This window comes from Somniosus microcephalus, chromosome 19, assembly GCF_052327205.1.
Source record: "Somniosus microcephalus isolate GS21.2 chromosome 19, FLI_Smic_1.0, whole genome shotgun sequence".
Lineage (NCBI taxonomy): Eukaryota > Metazoa > Chordata > Chondrichthyes > Squaliformes > Somniosidae > Somniosus > Somniosus microcephalus.
In genome coordinates, this window is record NC_141005.1 from 40,958,209 (window position 1) to 40,981,767 (window position 23,559).

Genomic DNA, 23,559 nt, shown 5'->3' on the forward strand with positions numbered 1-23,559 from the left:
GTAGAAATCTGAACTCCAGAGGAAGTGTCAACAGACCAAGTGACAAAAGGGAGCATCACAACTTAACCTGATCCTACTCTCAACCAACATCTCATACACTTTCACCTAGACTTGTTGGATTAGGAACAGGAGTGGGAACCCAGGGTGAATATTTCTCTCCTCCCTAGCCCAGGGACACCAAACCCAACTGTACTTCGTTAACTCAGTAAACAACAGATTCAGTTTGGGACTTTCCTCCGTGTTCCCATCCCATGTGACGTAACCCATGCTGCGGTTATGAACTGAGCAAACATCTTAATTTGCAATGTAAAGTTTGAATCGTGAGAAACATTTACCTCAGTTTCCTCTTCAATTTTTGCTCCTTCTGCTTGTAGGAGTGCGAGTAGTATGTCTAGGGAGGAACTACTGGATCGACTATCTGTGGAGAGAACAAGAATTCTTTCAACGTCAAAATATAGCTTCTCAGTTTGTGAAAAATTGTAAGAGTTTAGTTAATAGATCAAAACTGTCACCTGCATTTAAAGCAGTGCCACTGAGCTTCAATGATTGAATTCGGCAATCATTTTTAAAAACAGGATAAATCTGATTACCATAGAATTGAACTGCCTTTGCCCTGGGTGAAAGGCATGCAATGTAGAGCACCACCGAAATATAGAAGTTTATAGCACAGTACAAAGCTATTCAGTCCATATCCTTGTTGGCTCTTGCCAGGACAATCAAAAATTAATCCCACTGCCCTGCTTGCTTCCATAGTTCTGTACACTCCTCTGCTTCTAGCGTTGATTCACTTTTCCCTTAAAAGAGGCTATGGTCTCTGCCTCAACTACTACCCGTGTCAAAGCATTCCATGCGCTAACTCATAACTAGAGTTCTCATCCTTCGCAGCAGCGTGATGAAGCTACACTGTATGCTCTTTTCTATGGCTTTAATGTCCTTTCTATAATTTAGATGGCAAAAAACTGCACAGTGGAACTATGGTTAATCATTGCTGTGCACAAATTCATCTTGTACTATAGCAAAATACTGCGGATGCTAGAAATCCAAACAGAGGATGCTGGAAAAGCTCAGACGACCAGGCAACATCCGTGGAGAGAGAAACAGAGTCAGCATTTCAGGTCGAAACCCCTCAGAACTGAGAAAAAAAGGCAGGAAATCAAACAGATTAAAAGGCAGTTTGGGGACTGGGAAATGGGGGAGGGGATGAGAGGAGACATTATTATTTTCATATTTTTTATCCACACTTTTAGTTTGTGCCTTTTCCTTTTCTCTCTCCCCCACATGGCAGCTGTCTCTTATTCTGCCAGCACATTTCACACTTCCTCTAGAGCCAGTTTGTTTCTTTACCTGTCCTATTACCATCTCGTCTCACCTTGAATACCTCTTAATGTCTCTTTCATCCCCTCCCCCATTTCCCAGCCCCCAAACTGCCTTTTAATCTGTTTCATTTCCTGCCTTTTTTTCCCTCAGCTCTGAAGAAGGGTTTCGACCTGAAACGTTGACTATTTCTCTCTCCACGGATGTTGCCTGGCCTGAGTTTTTCCAGCGTCTTCTGTTGTTATTTCATCTTGTGCTAGCCAATCTCCCATGGCGCTATACACAGGAAGTGGAGACCAAGTGTAGACTTTAGAATGCCTTCATAGTGGAACGTAGTAGCGGCCTTAAAACAAATAGATGCAAAAGGGAAAGACAGCTCAAATGGATGGGACAATGTGAAATCGAGTTTCAGAGTCCAGGCTATTTTGATCAAAGGCAGGTGTACTTTCCCGATCTCGGCAGTTACAGTAATTGTTGGATTTCTAAATTTCTCTTTCCAGTGATCTCAAAAGCCACTGTACAGAAAATGACAGTTACATGCCTTAAGAGTGGTGCTTGTTTTTTTTTGTAATTGAAGCTTCAATTTCTACTGTTGAAAATTGAGTGCAGCTGGTTAAGGGTCCAATGAATTCTCAGTAATAATTCTGTTTAGCAGGAAGATACAATACAGGAAACTTCGCAATATCCAGCACTGACGGGACTGGCGTGATGCCGATCTATGAAAACTTCCGGACAGACCAGCGCTAATGTTGAAGGATACGGAGGTTTTCATCTCTATCTGACAAACACTGTTGCTTAGCAACAGCTTGTAGACAGTCGGCCCGTACCTTGGAAGCATTTCTGTAGCTTAGCAACAGCTTGAGGGGCTTTCCAGAGACTGACTGTTTAAAAAAAAATGCTAGAAGGAAAAAAACCTAACAAAATGGCTGCCGATTTCTGCCGTTAGATCGAGGTTTCCGGACATACAACCTCTGGATAAACCAAAGTTTCCTGTAGTAATATAATTACATCAATGGATTGTTTTTCCTGGCTAGCACAAGTTTAATCCAAGAAAGATACACTGTCCAACATTTTGCTCAGCCTGACCTCCACAGTTGGAAACTAAGTAAAATGCTCTGATTGAATGTTGGGAAATGCTTTTGTAACAGATGTTTTGCCATGTGCAGCCAACTTGGTGCTTGTAAAAAGAAAGGTTTTCACAATCTGCACATACTGGAACATTGGCTTTAAAAGCACTTGCATGGGGTGGTGGGAGGTGGGTTCCTGCCAATGATTCCCCAATGAAGTATCAATCTTAGTTATGGTATTGTGAGGAGGTGCTAACAGATGGCAGCATCACCTAGAAGGGATAGTAGTTGCTAAGGCAGCACGGAGACATACCAGGAAGCAGATTAGCCACCTTTCAACAAGTGGTGGTGAATGGAAATCTGAAAAAGAAAACAAGCAGGCCCAGCCCTCATTGCAATTCTAAGAATCCTGTGGGTCATTCAAAGGTACACCCATATCTTTCAAATGATCTCACTTCCATTGATTACTGTACACATTACAGCTACTCTAGGTCCATTTAACTAAACTGAAAATCAAAGTACATTTGGTTACATTGCAGCAAGGCAAGTTTCCTTTCAGTAGTCTCTGAAAGATTAGATCAAGAACTTGTTTTTATTACATGCTTCTAACAGTTGAGTCAATGACACAGGTCGATTCACAATCTCTTTCCTCGGTAGCACCACTCACCTTTGCTAGATAAATGGTAAGAAGCATGATCGCAGGTGCAATATTCCAGTTATTAATCATTGATTAGTATCATGGACTACCACAGCTAATCAATAGTGTTCCTGTATCAGAGACACAAATGTAATGGTCTTGGTAATTGTTTTCTCTATGAATTGGGCTATGGTCTCTGGATTTGTCCCAAGTTATGAAACAATTCATTAACAAGTGTAACAAAGGTATGCTCAGAATATTTGCCTCCATTTTCCTTAGAATTTGTTGATTTCTCCTACCAAATGTGCACCTTCACTCCAAACAGACCAGTTGAATTTTGGTTAATTTATCTCATTCTTTATTCGCTTCATTCACATCACCCTCCTCTGTCTACCCATGTGCCAAACTTCTGCTTTCACATACACAGATTCCAGATGCTTCAGGCTCCTAAATCTCTACAGTCCTCCAGACCAAGTCGTTAGGTAGGAGCAGATGCAACTCCAAAAACAGCTGGGGATCAGCAGCCCAAATGCAGTGATCTTAATTTGAACAGTCAGCAAAACCTCCAAAACCATTTTATTTAAGCATAAGATGTTACTGCCTTCCTCAATATATGATGGTGATATGAAAAACTACAAACAACCCCCTTATTATTGATTAACAATTTGACTATATATCAAAAAGCATACAGACTGCACTGCAAAAAGTTTTGTAAACAAGAAAACATTCTTGTGGTTCACAATTGCTTCCATTACTAGCAGATGTTGCGTTTGGCTCCTTTCCTTAATTCTGCTTTCTTCTTGCTGGCACTTAATCACTCATTTTCTCCCCTAGGCATTGACTTCTTGTTGGGGTTCAGCTTCAACGGCACAGCATCAGTACCTTGCCAAAGTGGCCATTATTCATGTGTCAGTCTTGACAGAAATCAGATTATTTCACTGCATGGGGCATCACAGCAGAGCCTGATTATAGCCTCAAGTGATGTCTACATCGCACACTTCCAGCATGGGTTACTGGATAGCCATCAGGAGCAACCGATTTTCTTCTCTTCAGCTGGGGGGGGTGCCGAGGGCAATTGCAGTGGCCCTACTGCTGCCCTGGCTATCAGCACAGGATGGAGGTTAAACCTGGGACCTTCTTGACTCATTGCCATTTAACTTTGATAAATTACAATAACTTCAGAACTCAAGTATGTATCCTGCAAAAAAAAAATGAACATCTCCACTCTGGTTGCAGTTAAAGTCAGTTCTACAGTCTTGATACAGTCCAAACCACACTTGAATATGATATCCAGTTCTGGTGGCTGAGAAAAGAGGGCTACATTCAAGCTCTCGAGGTAGTGCTAAGAGCCATGATACTGATCCCTAGTGTAAAATGTCTGAGTTATGAGGCAACACTGGGAGACTTTTCATCTGGAAAAGGGAACAGAGGTATACAAGATGGCTAAGGGTATGGAAAGGGTAAACCTGAATATTACTTTATATTGTGACAGTAGTAAAAGAGGATACAAGTTCAAATTAGTAAAAGGTAAATTAAAGGTCATTATCAGTAAATTCTTCACAAAGTGGCAGCATGGTGGCATAGTGGTTAGCACTGTTGCCTCACAGCGCCAGGGACCCAGGTTCAAATCCGGCCTCAGGTGACTGTGTGGAGTTTGCACATTCTTCCCGTGTTTGCATGGGTTTCCTCCGGGTGCTCCGGTTTCCTCCCACAGTCCAAAGATGTGCGGGTTAGGTTGATTGGCCATGATAAAAATTGGCCCTTAGTGTTAGGGGGGGATTAAATACGTGGGGTTACGGGGATAGGGCTTGGGTGGGATGGCTGTCGGTGTAGGGACCGGGTGCTAGGGTTTGGATGATCAGCCGTGATCGCGTTGAATGGCGGAGCAGGCTCGAAGGGCCGAATGGCCTACTCCTGCTCCTATCGTCTATGTTTCTATGTGGAATGGACTCAAGATAGAAAGAGATGAAAACCCTGGAATCCTTTAATAAGATGTTGCACTGAGGGGAACGAACCATCTTTCGAGATGGATGATTGAAGATGGGCCAAATAGCCTTCCTCATTTGTAGTTATCTTGTGATCTTCAACACTAGTACCAATTTGGTAGTTTATTTTGAGATGAAGAGCTAACCGTTAACCAGACCAGTGCAGGGTAGCATTTAATAGCCACTAAAAGATGCCAAAAGCAGCTCAAGGCAACAGGTCTCTGGGTGTCCTCTGCACCATCACTATGATGTGAAGGCCCACATACCACACAATGGTTTTGAAAACAGCCCTATAGATTTGCAGTTTGAACTGTTTATACAAAGAGGAACTTTCAACAGCAAAAGTAGTAGCCAAAAAAAGTGATTTCCCCAACCAACTGCTATTTAATCAGTTCTAAAGCATCTACCGGCTCACTGAACAGTGTGTAAAAAAAAGTTTTTTGGATTCAGCTGTTATACCCCATGCAGCGAAACAAACTACCAAAAATTACTGTCTGGGTGTCACTCTGGAAATCACACCGCCACCCTGACTGAATCAGCTAACTCGGCAGAGACTGGGGACTAAATCTGGGATCTTCTGGTCTCTATGGCTTTGTACCATGTAATCTTTACCGACAGAACTAGAGAGATGAATTAACAGCTGTTTTTCTTTTAAAAGAATAATTATATTTGCAGTGTCACAAAGACAAACATGGTGTGGAGATGCCGGTGTTGGACTGGGGTGGACAAATGTAAGAAGTCACACAACACCAGGTTATAGTCCAACAGTTTTATTTGAAATCACAAGCTTTCGGAGCGCTGCTCCTTCACCTGACGAAGGAGCAGCGCTCCGAAAGCTTGTGATTTCAAATAAAACTGTTGGACTATAACCTGGTGCTGTGTGACTTCTTACAAAGACAAACAGATCAACATGAAGTCAAATTATTTTTTTCAATACAATCCAACCCTACACCTAAATACACCGGGCCGATATTCCGATCCCTATGGGTGTATACGAGCTGTGTACCCACCCGTAAGGACATCGGAAATGCTGGTTTCAGGCATGCGAAGCACATGCGCTGGAAGCCGGCATTTCCGATCTGTCAAGAAAGCTCTCGACAGATCCTCCAGCTGCCCTGGAGCAGGGTCTCTGCGGGCGGAGAGTTCCTTTTTTGGAGCCCCTCTGCCGCAGAAAACACTTACAATTCTTGCGCCTGGTAAAAGCAAGCATAAGGCCTGCTTTTACCAGGATGAGAGTTGAAAAAAGTTTTTTAAAAATTCCACTGATTTATCATTTAAAAATACTTTTAAAAAAGGTAAGTTTATTTTTAGCCCCGTTAAAAACATTATTTTTCAAAAATTTATATTTTTGTTTAAAATAGTTAATTTATGTAATTTCAAGTCATTTTAAAAATGTGATTTAAAATTTTTTTTTTGAAGTTTTACTATATTTTGGGGGTGATCTCCATTCATATAATTGACAGGTCTTCCTGTCAAATGCATGAAGGGAGATTCCCTTTTTCTCTGATTGGCTCCCGATGGCCGTGATCCCAGGGACACCGCGAACTACCTGCGACTCTGGGATACGTGGGCCCTGCGCACCGGCATTTTGGAGAGGCCCAGCAGCAGAACTCCACCTCCCGGGAGCCCTCAGGTAAGGGCGCAGATTTATCCAGATCGCAGCCCTCCGCCCGCGGGATGCCTGCGATCGGAATATCTGGGCCATCATATAAACAAGGCTAATAGAATAGCAAAATACTGCAGATGCTGGAAATCTGAAACCACAGAAAATGCTGGAAGCACTCAGCAGGCCAGGCAGCATCCATGGAGAGCGAAATAAAGTTAACGTTTCAGGTCTGTGACCCTTCATCAGAACTGGAAAAGGTTCGAGATGTAACAGATTTTAAGCAGGTGCAGAGACAGGGAAAGGGGAGGAAGGAATTGAAGGAACAGTAAGTGGGGGAGGAGGCAGGAGTGGTTAAATGTTGCAAATGGGGATGGCAGAATCATCAACAGCTGCCTGAAAAATGGGGGCAGGGGTTATAGTCTGAAATTGTTGAACCCAATGAGTCCAGAAGGCTGTAAAGTGCCTAATCGAAAGATGAGGTGCTGTGCCAAACAAGACTACTGTACTACACAAAAAAAGTGGATGGTTTGAATATGGTATAAATAGTACTTACATGTGCAGACTGTAACTGGCGTGAAACTGGATTTGAAAGGTACAATTCAACCATATCACAACTCAAGATGTCCTTTTAGGATCCATATGCTAAACAAGGGAAATCTTACTGACCATTTTGTGATTCGACTGCACTTGCTTAAAAATTGATTACAGCAGGTGTCAGTTTAATTCACCGATGCTGGCAGGTTTTTGTTCACAGCTGTGGTGTCATCTTCGGCTAATCTTAGTCACCTCTTAGCAACAGATTCAGAGCAGCACTTGTGCAGTGCTGTGAGCAACAAGCTTCTCTTTGCTCCACCCCACCATCGGCTAGTGTGTAGTAGCATCATCCAGAAACTGCTCATTTGTCTGTTCATTTCAGGTTTCCATTCATTTCATTGGGACAAACTACAACTGATGCTACAAAACAAGTTTAAAAAAAACTCAACCTTTTTTAAAAAAAAAAGGAAATATCCCAGGATCCATCACTGCACATCGGGTAGATTGGGCCGATACTCTGGAGTGTAGAAGAATGAGAGGTGATCTCATTGAAACATTTAAGATTCTGAGGGGGATTGACAGGGTAGATGCTGAGAGCTTGTTTCCCCTGGCTGGAGAGTCTAGAACTAGGGAGCATAGTCTCAGGATAAGGGGTCGGCCATTTAAGACTGAGATGAGGAGGAATTTCTTCACTCAAAGGGTTGTGAATCTTTGAAATTCTCTACCCCAAAGGGCTGTGGATGCTGAATCGTTGAGTATATTCAAGGTTAAGATAGACAGACTTTTGGACTCTGGGGGAAATCAAGGGATATGGAGATCGGGCGGGAGGTCGAAGATCAGCCATAATCTTATAGAATGGTGGAGCAGGATCGAGGGGCCGTATGGCCCACTCCTGCTCCGAATTCTTACGTTAGGTTCTTGCCCTTGGGTTTTTTCCAAGCCCATTTTCTCCGTTGCCTTAGTGACTTGTTGCTGGGGAAGGGTGGCGGAGAGCTGCGAACCTAAGTGGCCAATCCATTTATATGCTCGGGTACCGACAGCCTATTTGACCAGATTGAAGCAAAGCGTAATCCTGTCAGTGAGCAGGAGCTGCTAGACATTAACCAGGAGCGGGAACCCTGGCTGATTTCAACCCAACTGCATCAGGATCAATTGTGGCTACCGTACTGCTGCCCTGGCCCAGATCAGTACAGGTAGACGAGAGATTAAACCAGTGACCTTTCCTGGCCTGTTCAGCACATCTTCACTGCATTAACCAGTTGAGCCATTGCAATGGGTTAGATTTCCTTATTTAAAACAAATGTTGTGCTTAGCTCAGAAAAATAGGAATGTGCTGATTTATTTGTTTTTAAAATCGAGAAACTTGCCCATTGCACCGTTTCCTTTACTTTCATCACAATGGGGATAAAAAAAAAAATTAAAAACTTTAGCTAGTCTATATTAAATATTCTCTGCAGTGTTTAAATTGTTTGTTGTATAAAACTTACAAGAGTGAATGATAAATTCCTACAACACTGACGTTAACTACAGTCTGTAATTAGAGGTTCTCAATAGTCCAACTGTTTTGGTGGAAAAACATTAGGAGGTCAGGTTCAGAGCAGGGTCCAATTGGAGTCTCGTTCAATCAACCCATTATTTGTTCTGGTTCTGCTCATTTCAATATGATAGATCCGCTGCCAAGCCACCAAAATCTTCTTTGCTCAATGAGCTGCTAGCAACAGATTTCAAAGCAGACAAGTGTAATGGAAAAATACTTTTAAAATGCTCTACAAATACATAATAACACGTTCAAGGAAGCAATAGTCAAAAGCAGTGCAGAGCCAGTAAAGATGTAGCAAGGAAACAGGCAGCAATTGGGCACATATCCAGTTTCAGGGTGCTGAAGGGCTATGATTAATGGCCGGCTGCCTGCTAAACAATAGTCTCATTTAAGTCCCATTATGGAGAAAGCTATTGCGCAGCACCGGGTTCCATGCCATACAGTTATTTAGATGCTAATTATCATTTACAACGTCTTCTACTGTACAGTAGCTGGAATATGTAAAGTTTGAAATGTCTGAAGTCAGTCAGTGTCAATGCCGGTCAGCATCACCAAGTGACGATTGGAAACCTGAAACACTCAATGAGATCATGCGTTGGCAGCCCACGGTAATGTAATTAAAGAGGGCACCATCTTCAGCACAGAAGCACTTTAAACTAGCACAATTCCAAGAACTTCAAATCAGTGGTTAACAGCTTTTTTTTTTAAATATAAAAGCAGACAATAGATCACAAGTCTTTACAAAAAGATAACAGCTGTATGAGCTCAAACACCAACAACAAAGAACCATTTGAGGCATATAATTCACATAGGGCACACAGATGGAAGTAGGGATGGGAAGCACCAGTGTATTCCACTGATCAAAATAATTGCCATTTAAAATACAAATGCACCAGTGCACAAGTGACATCATTTGCCAGCCATGTACAATCTGCGTAGACCACCGTTACCATTAGATATTAAATCATTCGGAACAGAATGGTTATTTATATCTGCTCAGCTTGTAGCAACCTGCTGTAATGCCAAACAACATTCTACACTCAATATTTGAATTATACAGTAAACTCATTTCAGCTGTAATTGTTCCCAGCAGCCTTTAAAACGAGGCTCTTAACTGGATCAAATCTGTGGCTGTTATGAAACGCATTATTGCCAGAGCGTAATTTTTTCCCCCCCTATTAAAACCACATCAACTTCAGACAAGCCAAGAGGCTCCAAAGGGTTAATTTCTCATGTAAAGCTTTTCACCACAGACTCATGGTCAAAAGTTACTGAACTGATGGTATTACAATTTTTGTTCTGTAACAGATGTGGTAGTTAAGTACTGTAATCTATCCAAGTTTCCTTATTGCTTCCATCCAACTGTACTTCCATCCAACTGTACTTTTTAAGTAAACACACGCTACAAAGTTCAGGCTTAGAAGCTATAAAGCATGAAGAGGAGATCAGGAGGATACAATGGAGCTGTACTATTTCCAGTGCATACCCCCAAGGCAGAACGGTTCATTATTCACATGCCGTCAAGGTTATTCCCAATATATTTCCAGTACAATGTCAAGCTTTATTGCATAGGAAAAGCCGAAGGAAGTGGACTTTTGCATTCAGCAAAAGGCATCGCGAAGCCCGAAAAATAAGTGTTTCTGGCCATCATTTCCTAATTTGAAGTGACTGCACTTCAAAAAGGTAATTCATTGTGCAAAGTGCTTTGAGACATGTATAGCACCTTTCATGCCGACAAGAGCAAATATCAATGTTAAGCATTTACAGATCTTATAGTATTGTCTCAGGCGCTGTTGCACCGGTGACTCCTGTAACTCCTACATTTAAGAGCATCTTTGCTGCCCAATATCTAGTTAAATGATGGCTTGATCCATTGCTGCTAACAAAAGGACTCCTTGTTGTGTATACTGAATACTTTGGTCTTACAAGAGAATAATTTTATAATACAAGGTGGTAGAAATAGGTACATTGGACTGAACCTCGCTCATTTATAACTCCCAGCATATTCAACTAATCCATGTTAATTAGTTAACAGGAGAGCATTTGTGAAGGAGAGATTGGGGGCAGTGAATCTGCCGAAGTCTGAAAATTTACACACTTCTAACCTGCACTTGATGAATTTGGTACTTTACGAAAGACTCACTCCAACCAGCAAAAGGTAGAACGAGAAGCATTCAAGTGAGAAGGTCAAGTGCAAACCAAGAAACTGGTTTATTTTACATGAAATATATCATTGAACCGAACACATTTCCAATGAGATCTCAATTTCTGATCAGTTCCCATACCATGAATAAATACAAAATGCAACTCTGCGCCTGCTGTGGGGTGAACAGATGTCAGTGAGAGACGGCGCAGACTCCTCTTAGCTCAAGGATTGGCTTTCAGCCCCGCAAGTTACTGTCTTGCATGTGGAAACCAGCCCCTCGCATGATGTGGCAACTATATTATCTGCTCAGCTAAGCTCCCCTGCTGGCCATACTGAATGAAAACCCACTCTAGTGTTAGATAAAATACAAGACAAAAAAGTCATCAAATGGTTTCTGGGAGTTAAGCCTTTTTAAATCTATTTTTGTAGCAAAATCAAAATTCCTTTCAGGTCAAATAGATAAAAGTCTCAAATGTTACACTTTCATTGGCAGGAATTGGGTCACTGGCAGGAATTGGGTACACCATCATTCTGAATTTGGTTTCATTATTTGCATTTTGGAATTTGTATTGGAGGATCTACACTAATTTCCTGGGATTTCTGCGCTGCCCCGCTGAGACGCTTGTGAATATTAATGCTACTTTGATCGCCACTGCCAGTTGGACTGTTACAAAATGGCAGACATGGTCAGCGTGCTTGGTATAATCACAGGAATAGGAAAATCACAAATATTTTGGTTTTGAAAAGAAATGTAGAATATTGACAATATAAATAAACCTTATCATTTGAACCAGTTTCTTCGAAAATTAAGTGTATGCTTTACAATCCATTGAATTCTATTAGAGAAATTGCTTTAAAAAAAAATCAAATAAATCAGGTCTGGAAAAAAGTCACCCCGTGCCAGCCGCTGTTTACAGTGTGGGAAACAGCTCATTCGAGATTCCCCTTTTATAGCTTCACAGGTAGAGGCATACAATATCATGGCTGATCCTCTCTCCCAGTACCCCTTGATGCCTTTTGCCTCTAGAAATCTATCTATCTCCTTCTTAAATATATTCAGTGACTTGGCCTCCACAGCCTTCTGTGGTAGAGAAGGCCACAGGTTCACCACCCTCCGAGTGAAGACATTTCTCCTCATCTCCGTCCTAAATGTCCTACCCCATATCCTGAGACTGTGACCCCTCGTTCTAGACCCCCCCAGCCAGGGGAAACATCCTCCCTCCATCCAGTCTGTCTAGCTCTGTCAAAATTTTATACGTTTCAACGAGATCCCCTCTCATTCTTCTAAACTCTAGTGAATACAGGCCTAGTCGACGCAATCTCTCCTCATACGACAGTCCTGCCATCCCAGGAATCAGTCTGGTGAACCTTCGCTGCACTCCCTCTATGGCAAGTATATCCTCTCTTAGGTAAGAAAACCAAAACTGCACAGTACCCCAGGTGTGGTCTCACCAAGGCCCTGTACAAGTGTAGTAAAAAGACATCCTTGCTCCTGTACTCAAATCCTCTTGCAATGAAGGCCAGCATACCATTTGCCTTCCTAACTGCTTGTTGCACCTGCATGTTTGCTTTCAGTGACTGGTGTACAAGGACATCCAGGTCCCTTTGTACATCAGCATTTCCCAATCTATCACCATTTAAATACTCTACCTTTCTGTTTTTCCTACTGAAGTGGATAACTTCACATTTATCCACATTATACTGCATCTGCCATATATTTGCCCACACACTCAACTTGTCTAAATTGCCTTGAAGCCTCTTTGCATCCTCCTCACAACTCACAATCCCACCTAGTTTCGTGTCATCAGCAAACTTGGAAATATTACATTTGGTTCCCTCATCCAAATCATTGATATATAGTGAATAGTTGGGGACCAAGCACTGATCCCTGCTGTACCCCACTAGTCACCGCCTGCCACCCCGAAAAAGACCCATTTATTCCTACTGTTTCCTGTCTGTTAACCAATTTTCAATCCATTGCAGTATATTACCCCCAATCCCATATGTTTTAATTTTGCACACTAACCTCTTAGGTGGGACTTTATCAAAGGCCTTCTGAAATCCAAATACACCACATCCACTGGTTCTCCCTTATCTATTCTACCAGTTACATCCTCAAAAAAACTCCAGTAGGTTTGTCAAACACGATTTCCCTTTCATAAATCCATGTTGACTTTGTCTAATCCCGTTGATATTTTCTAAGTGTCCTGTTATCACATCCTTTATAACAGACTCTAGCATTTTCCCTACTACTGATGTTAGGCTAACCGGCCTGTAGTTCCCCATTTTCTCTCCCTCCTTTTTTTAAATAGTGGGGTTACATTTGCCACCCGCCAATCTGCAAGAACTGTTCCATAATCTATACAATTTTGGAGGATGACAACCAATGCATCCACTATTTCCATGGCTACCTCTTAGTACTCTGGTATGCAGATTATCAGGTCCCATTAATTTCTCCAGCAGTATTTAAAAAAAATCTAATTTCCTTTAATTCCTCCTTCTCACTAGACCCTTGGTTCTCTAGCATTTCTGGGAAGTTAATTGTGTCCTCTACCGTGAAGACAGAACCAAAGTATTTGTTTAATTGCTCTGTCATTTCCATTGTTACACCTCTGATTACGATCAGCAACCCAGTAAAATGCTCAATGCTTTCTAGGAACATAGGAACAGGAGCCGGCCATTCAGCCTCGAGCCTGTTGTGCCATTCAATGAGATCATGGCTGATCTGTACCTCAACTCCATTTATCTGCCTTGGTTTCATATCCTTTTATACCCTTGGCCTGCAAAAATTTATCAATTTGAGATTTAAAATTAATTGAGCTAGCATCTACTACTTTGAGAGTGTTCCACACTTCTACCACCCTTTGCATGAAGAAGTGTTTCCTAACTTCTGCCCTGAATGGCCTGGCTCTGATTTTAAAGGTTATGTCCCCTTGTCCTGGACTCCCCCACCAGTTCCTCGCTATCTACCCAATCAATTCCTTTCAAAATCCTAAAAACCTCAATCAAATCACCCCTTAACCATCTACATTCCAAGCAATACAAGCCTAGTTTATTTAATATCTCCTCAATCTAATCCTTGGAGCCCTGGCAACGTTCTGGTGAATCTGCACTGCAGTCCTCCCAAGGCCAATATATCATTTCACCAGTGCGATGCTCAGAATTGTACAGTACTCCAGAGGTGGTCCAACTAGGGCTTTGTATAGCTGCAGCAAAACTTCCTCCCCTTTATATTCTAGCCCTCGAGTTATAACGGCTAACATTCCATTAGCCGCTTTGATTTTTTTTGTACCTGACTACTACATTTTAGTGATGTGTGCATGGACCCCCTAAATCTCTTTAGACCTCCACTGCTCCTAGTTTTTCCACCATTTAAATACACTGATCCATCCTTTTTTGGTCCCAAAATGGATGACCTTACACTTACCTGCATTGAAATTCATCTGCCACTGTTTTTCCCACTCACCTAAAACTATGTCAATGTCTCTCTGTAATTTTATGCGCCCGTCTACAGTACTTACGATACCATCAATCTTTGTCATCACAAACTTGGATATATGGCTCTCTGGTGTGTTATCCAAGTCATTCATAAATAGTGAATAGTTGAGGCCCCAGCACATATCTTTGTGGAACACTACTAGTCACTTCCTTCAAATTCAAGTACATACCCATTATCCTTACTTGGTCTTCTGCCACCTAACTAATCTCCTAACCATGTCTATAATTTGCCTTCAATTCTGTGAGCTTTAATTTTAGCTAACAGTCTCTTATGTGGAACCTTATCAAATGCCTTCTGGAAGTCCATATAAAACTACATCGACATCCCAGTCTACTACAGGAAACGCTTATCCGTCACCGACGTGGTGCCGGTTTATCAAAAAGTCCGGATTAGAGAGGTATAGTTAAAAGGTACGAGAGCTCCGTACACAGCAAACAAATCCAGGCTTGGCAAAAGCTGCAGGAACCCCAGCCACAGACTAAGCGTCCCCGTTGCTTAGCAACAAGTGCAGGAACCCCAGTTACACGGCCACAGATCCAGGAACGGCCACTAATATGAAGTAAAACTTACCTGAACCTACTCCTGAATTTTGCCGGTTAACAGAGATTTCTGGTTATTTAGGTGCCGGTAAAGCGAGAGTTTCCTGTAATTTAGTTATTACTAAAAAAAAAATTACATTCTATTTAAATTCATAATCATTTCATCGTGTTGCATTTTATTTACACCACCCCCTCCTGATTTTACAGATGTATAGGCATTAATAACAGTCCACTTCAGAAAGCAGTCCATAGCAGTAAGGAAATAACTGAATAGGTGAACTGAATTTAAATCATGTCAAAGGGCTGCGTGCTTGTGACAGCTCTGCTCCTTTCAGTTTCTGCCACTGAGCAACATCGTGCATGGCCCAGGTCAATTTCAAGTTGAGATCCCACACACACAGCACTCAATGGATAAAATACTTAATGTTCCCTTTGGAACGTTGCCAGAGACTACGTGCACACTGGCCAGTTTGATTGTCAATCGTGTGCACACAGATGTGTCACTGCCACTAGGCAAGTTCGCTATCACATCATTGCATTATTTACTCTTTATGCAATATTCAGTGACTTGTCAGTTGCTTTGATTTATATTGCTACATTTCACAGGTTTTAAATGAAGCAACGGAGAATTGCATGTACTGATGAAACGTCTAAACAATCCAAGATGATTTTGTAGCGAATTCCAGGAAATTAAAAATTTTAATAGTAAAGCAATGCATATTTTATCAGATAATTTGTTTTATAAAATTTGAAGTAGAACACAGTTAATGTATGTTAGTTCAACCATTAGTGTTTCCTTTTACTACAGTATTTTGAGGTGAACGGTTTTGGGAGAGAATACTTAATGCCTTTGGTTTTTCTCATTGCTGCAGAGATATATATTGGCTGCAGTGTCTGAGTTGCCGCTATGTTCTCTGCAGCGTATTACAATGAGTTCTCCACAAAATTTGTGGAAATTTGCCACTGGAGGATCAGGGAGCACTGCGGTGTAACGCAAGGCATTGGGTGCCAATAGCGCCATTGCAGCAAATTCTGGGCCATTAGCTGTAAGCTCCCGAGTACAAAATCATAATATTTTCCCGATTTATATCTAGGAAAGGTCAAACTAAAACAAGATAGCTAATTTCCTTCTCCATTTAACAATTAGAAACATATAGCATAACACTCCCATGAAATGCATTTACAATGTGCTATTTAATGCATACTTGTTCATAATGACATGATTATGAAGAGAAACAAAGTGGTACGGACAAAGATTTGAACATGTCTGCTGAGTATCTATTAGATGTAACTAAGTTTCAGACATTCTGAAACTAACAACTGGCGCCCAGGGACACCGAGCCAATTTAATTGACAAGAAAAAGATAGAATATTCAAATAATGAAGATAAATAAGGCAAAGATTGAACAGGAAGAATGATTGAAAAGAAAAACTAAGAGTTGGAAAAAGTGACCAGCTCAGTGAAATGCATCAAGGGCAAATGTATAAGCTTTTCAAATAAAAGTCAAATCCAAGGTGTAGAATAAGTTTCCTCCTGATAACCCAAAGATGGGTTATCAACAGGCTGAGGAAAAGTTTAATGTTCTCTAGGAAGCAGGGCTGTAAAACCACAGCAATTCAACTCAAATCCAAGGACTATCACATCAGACTCATCTATGAAAAGTTGGGATGGTGATAGTGATAGTTTTAGGCACAATAGAAGAAAGCAGGAAGGAGGGAGAGCTAGAAGGATTCAAATTTATAGCTTAAGTTTTCAAAAGTGTGTTATTTTTAAGTCACTTTTGATTTTGAAATGCAAGTTACTGTTAGTTTAGCCTAATCATGCAGAATGATAATTTTTTTTAAATAATGCACAACCTCCCGTGGCATTGCTTGAGGCAAGGTCAGAAGACACTGTTCAATGTTATTTAACAAAGAACACATTATTGGGGCAAATGATTTATGGTGATTGAAACTGCATTTATTATGAAGTGTGACACTTATAGGAAGCGTGGCATTTAGGAGAGGTGCATGCCATAAGAATGATTTACATATAAAACGTATTAAAGCAGAACCATCAAAAGTTCAAATCAATGTGTACTACATACGAAAGGAGGAACAACAGGGTTACCTAATCTCGACTTCCTCATCTGATATGCTTCAAATAGTGTCTGTAGTTGTTGATATTTCCTAGTTAATTGGAGTTTCAAGCTGTCCAATTTAGGGTGATATTGCAGATTCTGTTCTGCTAGACTACGATTACTAGCAAGACTCATGTCTTTATTTGGCTGTATATTCTGTGCCTGAAAAACAAAGAAAAATTTCTTCAACGTCATATTACACAGGAGAAGCATCCGGGAAGGCACCGAACGCCTTGAGTCTCTTTGCCGGGAGTAAGCGGAAGCCAAGCGCAAACAGCGGAAGAAGCGCACGACAACCCAAGCACCCCACCCACCCCTTCAACCACCGTCTGCCCCACCTGTGACAGAGACTGTAGGTCCCGCATTGGACTCAGTCACCTGAGAACTCATTTTTATTGTGGAAGCAAGTCATCCTCTGTTCTGGAGGGACTGCCCAAGAAGATTACACTATATTACATTTGGAGAATTAGCAAATCTTTGCCACATGCCACTTTATTGTCCTCGTTACTCGAGTATGGTTGCAGTATTTTGAACTGTTTTTTATTCCAGCCATGCAGCATGCCACTGTGCCTATGCATTATTACCCACTGCTTCCGTTTTCCTCCATACTGCCCACAGCACAAGAGGTTTTCCTTTAAAGAGTCAGTGTCACCACATTCTACCAGCAATGATGCATTGCCAATCACATCTGCTGCTAAAAATAAGTATGAAATTCTTCTTGCAAAGTTCACACCATAGCAGAATTCTAACAGACGAGCAACAGAATTTGAGCATGATGACATACAAGCCTGTATAGAAATGTTGAAACTTTAAATCCCAAATTCTGTTTCTTTACTCCTCTTCCCTAATTCTGTCCAGCAAGCTCTCATCTTTGAGAATTTTTGTTTTCCTTAGAGGGTTGAGGCTGTGGAGTGCACCACCAGAGTTTGCAATTGAAGCAGAAACCTGATGGGTTGTGCTGATCTACCTCAGGTTCCATGGCATTATCACAGTTTCAGAAACACAATTATCTCCAGTTTTACCTTTCCATTACAATTCTCCTAATGGAGTCGATGTGCTACTCCCTCCATCTCTGCCCATATCAACAGTAAATATGAACGGGCGTTACCAAATGGCACACTGTGCACTTTCCCCAAGACAATTTTTTTTTAAATAACACATTCAGCAATGAGTTAAGAAATACTTTGTAGCCCATCAGTTTTTCCTCACTCGGTTCAGTTAAGCATCGAATTTCTAAGACAGAATTTCTAAGACACTTACTCAGAAACCTTGTTTGTTACATTATGGAACATGTTAAAGGTGCCTGAATTTTATCCAGTGGTTCATATTTCACCGAGCAGGCATTTTATTTTAAATACTTCTTGTTTGCATTTTATGTCAAATGTTATTTTTCTACTTACCTCTAGATAAGAAACAAACACTAAGGGCTGGATGTCAATGGGGGCGCGGTGGAGGTGGGACTGCTGGTTTTCGGGTTTCAGTCCTGCCCCCAACGACGTCTGACGAACCCACACTATTTTCCCTTGATTGACCTTATTGTGGGCTTACCGGCCAATTAAGGGCAAGCCGGTGACAGAGGACGTCAGCGTACGACGTTTCATCTGTCAAAAATTTTTGACAGATGAATTGTCAACGTTTGACAGCTTTGAGAAGCTGTCAAACACAATCTCTGTTCTAAGGTGAGCCCTTGCACAGAAAGCTTACCAAGGCCCCTCTCCTCAGCAGAAAGCAGATAGCTACTGCATCTGAGAATGCAGCAGCCATTCTGTCATCTCTGCCGTTGAGATGAGGCACCTCCGGATCCTCAAGGGCTGAAGCCTGCAGAAAGAAACAAAGGTAAGGAAACTTTTTCCAACACTTTACACTCACCTCTCCACACTTGCACCCATCACTCACCTCTACAGCTGACATTTCGACCCCTCTCGCCCCCGCAGACCCACTGCTCGCCTCGCTGAGCCTGGCGAGGTTCGCAGCCGTCGGGAAACCCGCACTTGTGGGGGTAAAATGGGGAAAGCCTCAAAACTGCCTGTTAACTGGCAGTAATCCCCTTCCTGCCTCGAGGAGACGGGTCCCTGCGCGAGAGGGGGACCCGCCTCCCGGGAAGATGGTCGGAGGTGGGTTGGGACCCGATCCCAATTTTTCCCATTTTGCCAGCAGTCCTGCCTCCAAACCCACCTACTCAGGGCTGGTAAAATTCAGCCCTAAGTAATTTAGTTCTTATGAAGTTTGTGTTTTTTTTTTATAAAATGCTCGCCCTTGCCAAAGCTCTCAGGAAGTCCGCTGTGCCCAAATCGTAAATACAATATTGGCTGACCAGATGCATTTTACAGAGCTTGATGTACCAGATATTAACTCAGTGTCCAATAGGCACGCAATTTCATTTAACTACAATGAACAAGCTACATAGTAGTAATTTAGATATTTCCAGTGCCAACCAAGCATTGTGAACTCAAGAAAAACTCCCATAATTAAGACCGCCTATTTCCACCTCTAATATCGCCCGTCTCTGCCCCTGCCTCAGCTCACCCGCTGCTGAAACCCTCATCCATCCCTGTGTTACCTTTAGACATGACTATTCCAATGCACTCCTGGCTGGCCTCCCATGTTCTACCCTCCGTAAACTTGAAGTCATCTAAAACTCAGCTGCCCGTGTCCTGACTCGCACCAATCCCGTTCACCCATCACCCCTGTGCTTGCCGGCCTCCATTGGCTCCCGGTTAAGCAACGCCTCGATTTAAAAATTATCCTTTTTCCCCCAAATCGCTCCAGAGCCCTGCCCTTCCTTATCTCTAATCTCTTCCAGCTCCACAACACCCACCTCCTCCAACCCAAGGTATTGGCGCTCCTCTAATTCTGCCATCATGAGCATCCCTGATTATAATTGCTCAACCATTGGTGGCCGTGCCTTGTGTTGCCTCGGCCCTAAGCTCTGGAATTCCCTCCCCAAACCTCTCCACATCTCTTTCCTCTTTTAAGGAGCGCCTTAAAACTTACCTGACTAAGCTTTTGGTCACCTGCTCTAATTTCTCCTTACATGGCTCAGTGACAAATTTTTGTCTTATGATACACCTGTGAAGCGCCTTGGGATGTTCTACTACGTTAAAGGCTCTATATAAATACAAGTTGTTGTAGTAAAATGTTATTTATATTTAATATATGGGCTGTCAATTAACTTCCACGATTAACGCGTTAATTTGAGATTAATTTAACGTGTTAATCACAGATGTTAACGACAAATAATCAAAACCGCTACTTGAAATATTTTCTTATCCCACTGGAACATTGCAGCGTCTATTCATTTTCACACATGCAGATTTTTCATTTCCACTGATATACTCCTAATGCATATTTAATTATAGAAGACTGGTTTAGCCCTCGTCTTCCAAACGTATATACTGCAACACATAGCAGCTTCTGACACCGATACTTCAAGCATGCAAGTTCACATTAAGGGCGCGAATATTTATAGCTTTTGAGCGTATAAAACCAAGTGCAGCTCTGAAATACAAACAATTCACTCCGCTCTCCTTATCTGCAGTAAAAATGATCTAAAATGTCTAATGACATCTATAGGAGCACAAAAGTTGAGACCGACACTCCAGTGCAGTACTGAGGGAGTGCTGCACTGTCGGAGGTGCCGTCTTTCAGATGAGATGTTAACCCAGAGTGCCACCTGCTCTCTCAGGTGGACGTTAAAGATCCTATGGCACTATTTCAGAGCAGCAGGGGAGTTCTCCCCGGTGTCTTGGCCAATATTTATCCCTCAATCAACATCACTAAAAACAGATTATCTGGTCATTATCTCACTGCTATTTGTGGGAGCTTGCTGTGCGCAAATTGGCTGCCACCTTTCCTACATTACAAGAGTGACTACACTTCAAAAAGTACTTCATTGGCTGTAAAACGCTTTGGGACGGCCGGTGGTCGTGAAAGGCGCTTTATAAATGCAAATCTTTCTTTTATATATAGCACATGGCAAAATGTGTCATGTGAGCAAGACATCTTAAAAGGGGCACTGCCCTTAATTCTCCCATTGATGACTTCGGTTTCCCCATAGTCAGACGTTAATTTTGGAGCAGTTAACGTAAAAATGTACAAGCAAGATTATGTACACCATTTTATAAAGGAATTTTGGGAGTTTTGACAATAGTTGTACAAGCCACTGAAAAAAGAACACTGCTTGCTTGAAAATAAAAATTACATACTCCAAGCAAATTGGTTCAAATTCTCATCTGTACCGAGTTCGCTGACCTTAGCCAGGCAACAGTTGGGAAGCTACAACTGGCCTCAGAGCCAAGGAGAACTGAAGAGTTCTTACTACTAATTGCAATGCAAGAACAGGATTGTGAGGCTTTATTGAATAACCTGTTAATACTCTCCATCGAGCCTCACAATGAGGAAAGTTCACTTGGGTGGAGTCCTAACCAGCCAGCACCCCAGTAAAACTAGTTGGAGTTTTGAGGCAACAAATTAGAAAAGACACCTGTAATCGTCTACTAGTGAACTTCACTAGCAGCTGAACGGTGTTCCTTCACAATTATTTCTATTGTGAATATAGAAAGGGAAAGGAGTTTCTCAATTTCCAACTGGCCAGTTTTACAGTAAAATCAATGATGATTAGATTCTTGGTTCGCTCATTCCTATCTATGCAAACTAAACATTTAGTGTAAATGCCTTTAACGTGCAATGAGATTTAATTGAAAGTTACTCCACATAATTTAAAAAATTAAGATTTTGTATTTTGCACATTGTAATTTAAAAAAGGTAAACAACCAATACCAGAAGCGATTAAAGCAAACTTTCCAAATTGAGGTTTATATGGGATTATTCGCGATTTAATAACAGGCCGGGGTCATTAAGCTACAGTATACAGGAAGCTTTGTGCTATCCGGCACCGACGGGACTGAGCTGTTGCCGTCCCATCAAAACTGCCGGACAAACCAGCGCTAATGTTGAAACATACGGAGATTTTGAGCTCCGTATCTGGCAACAAACCCTGTTGCAGCTTCTAAACAGTCGTCCGTACCTTGCAAGCATCTCTGTAGCTTAACAACAGCTTCAGTGAGACCTTGCAGAGCCTGACTGGTGAAAAAAAAAAGCAACGAAACGGCTCCCGATTTTTGCCGGTGGCTTGAGCATAAACCAAAGTTTCCTGTAACAACTTCGTCATTTTTACACACAACTAACCGTCTTTAGCCTTTCACAGTAGCACTTCCCTACCATTGCACATTTCTTCCCCCCCCCCCCCCCACCCCCACACACAAACTATTTCAGTGGTACACCCATACACATTCTCAATGCAAGGGGAAAAAAACACGAGTTTGTAATTCATAAAATTTTCACTGAATGTAGATTACCCAGATGTTATATTTTCCAGTGACTGCGGCTTTCATATCAACTGTTAATGATTTAGCCTTTGAGGGTTGAAATAACCACATCCAAATATCCGCACGCTGCCACAGATACAAAAAAAACTACAGTGGCAGTTCCAAACACAATTGCAGTCTAAGGAGAGGAGTCAAAACCCAGGAGCTAAAATGAGAAGTCAAAAAGCCACCGGCTCTTTGCGGACACCATCTGGTTTATATACAAAGGTGTGTGATGGAAGAAAAAAAAACTAAAGCTGAAGTGATGCTACTTGTTCTCTTATTTTTCTCCTACTCTCCTTCTGCGCTGTTAGATTCTATGATCCTTATAAATATTTACATTTCTAAGACATCAATCTTTAGCCCTCCGAAAGCTGTCAAAGTGCTTCTACAGATTTCTCCAATTCAACTTCAGGGTTTACTGGAAGCATGTTGATCTTGTACAAAAGGAAAAGACAAAACTGTTTTAGAAAATAGAGACATAGCAAAGTATCAAGATGATTTAAAACCCAGGCACAAATACAAACCTACACTAGTGCAGAGGCTCCAAGCATGCAGTACTACTACATAATCAGTGATGGCCCCTTGAGTAAATACTTCAGACAGTAATGCCACTATCAGCTGGTTAACCCTGTGACCCAGAAAGATTAATGAGGCACTGCTCAGCTGTCCACAGTAAGGTTTGAAATGATTGTCTCCCTTAAGTAGATTATGATACAGCTCGTCAACCAGCTATCCTTACAGCGAATCTGGAACTGTGCTAACCAGATCTAGATTTGTTGTTCGACAAATCTGAAATATATTGCTCCAACACTGGACTTGGGCTCTCCTGCTTGACAGTTTTACCAGAATGATGATGTGTGTGATTTCATTTGGCTGAATTTCCTAAACACATGCCTCAAATCAATAGTTCAACTCAATTCACCACTCTTCTGCCCTGATGGAACGTAGTCCAGCCATTCCCAATTAATCAAACGTGACAGATCGTCACCATCAACCAAGCTTAGAGCTGCAAGATCCTATTCTTCACATTTCCACAGCATTCCATGGCTTTGCTTTCTACAGCCAATGTCAGATAAAGCTATCGTGGAAAGGCCACGTGGAGCCAAGTGAACGGACGGATAGGCCTGGAATTTTCTCCATTGGACTTGCATCAATATTACGCGGATAGCTTGGGGCCTGCTCCAAGGCTGAACCTTCTCAGTC

At 41.8% G+C, this 23,559-nt stretch overlaps 1 protein-coding gene across 1 annotated transcript in view; it reads right to left on the bottom strand.

Moving 5' to 3' along the window:
- The window catches only part of vps37ba (VPS37B subunit of ESCRT-I a), a 34,395-nt gene that overhangs the window by 3,572 nt on the left and 7,264 nt on the right, over positions 1-23,559 (bottom strand). The window contains exons 2-3 of the mRNA XM_085961683.1: positions 16,978-17,149; positions 336-418 (exon numbers count right to left, since the gene is read on the bottom strand). Coding sequence (XP_085817809.1) covers positions 336-418; positions 16,978-17,149 — 255 coding nt within the window. The remainder of the gene's footprint in view (positions 1-335; positions 419-16,977; positions 17,150-23,559) is intronic.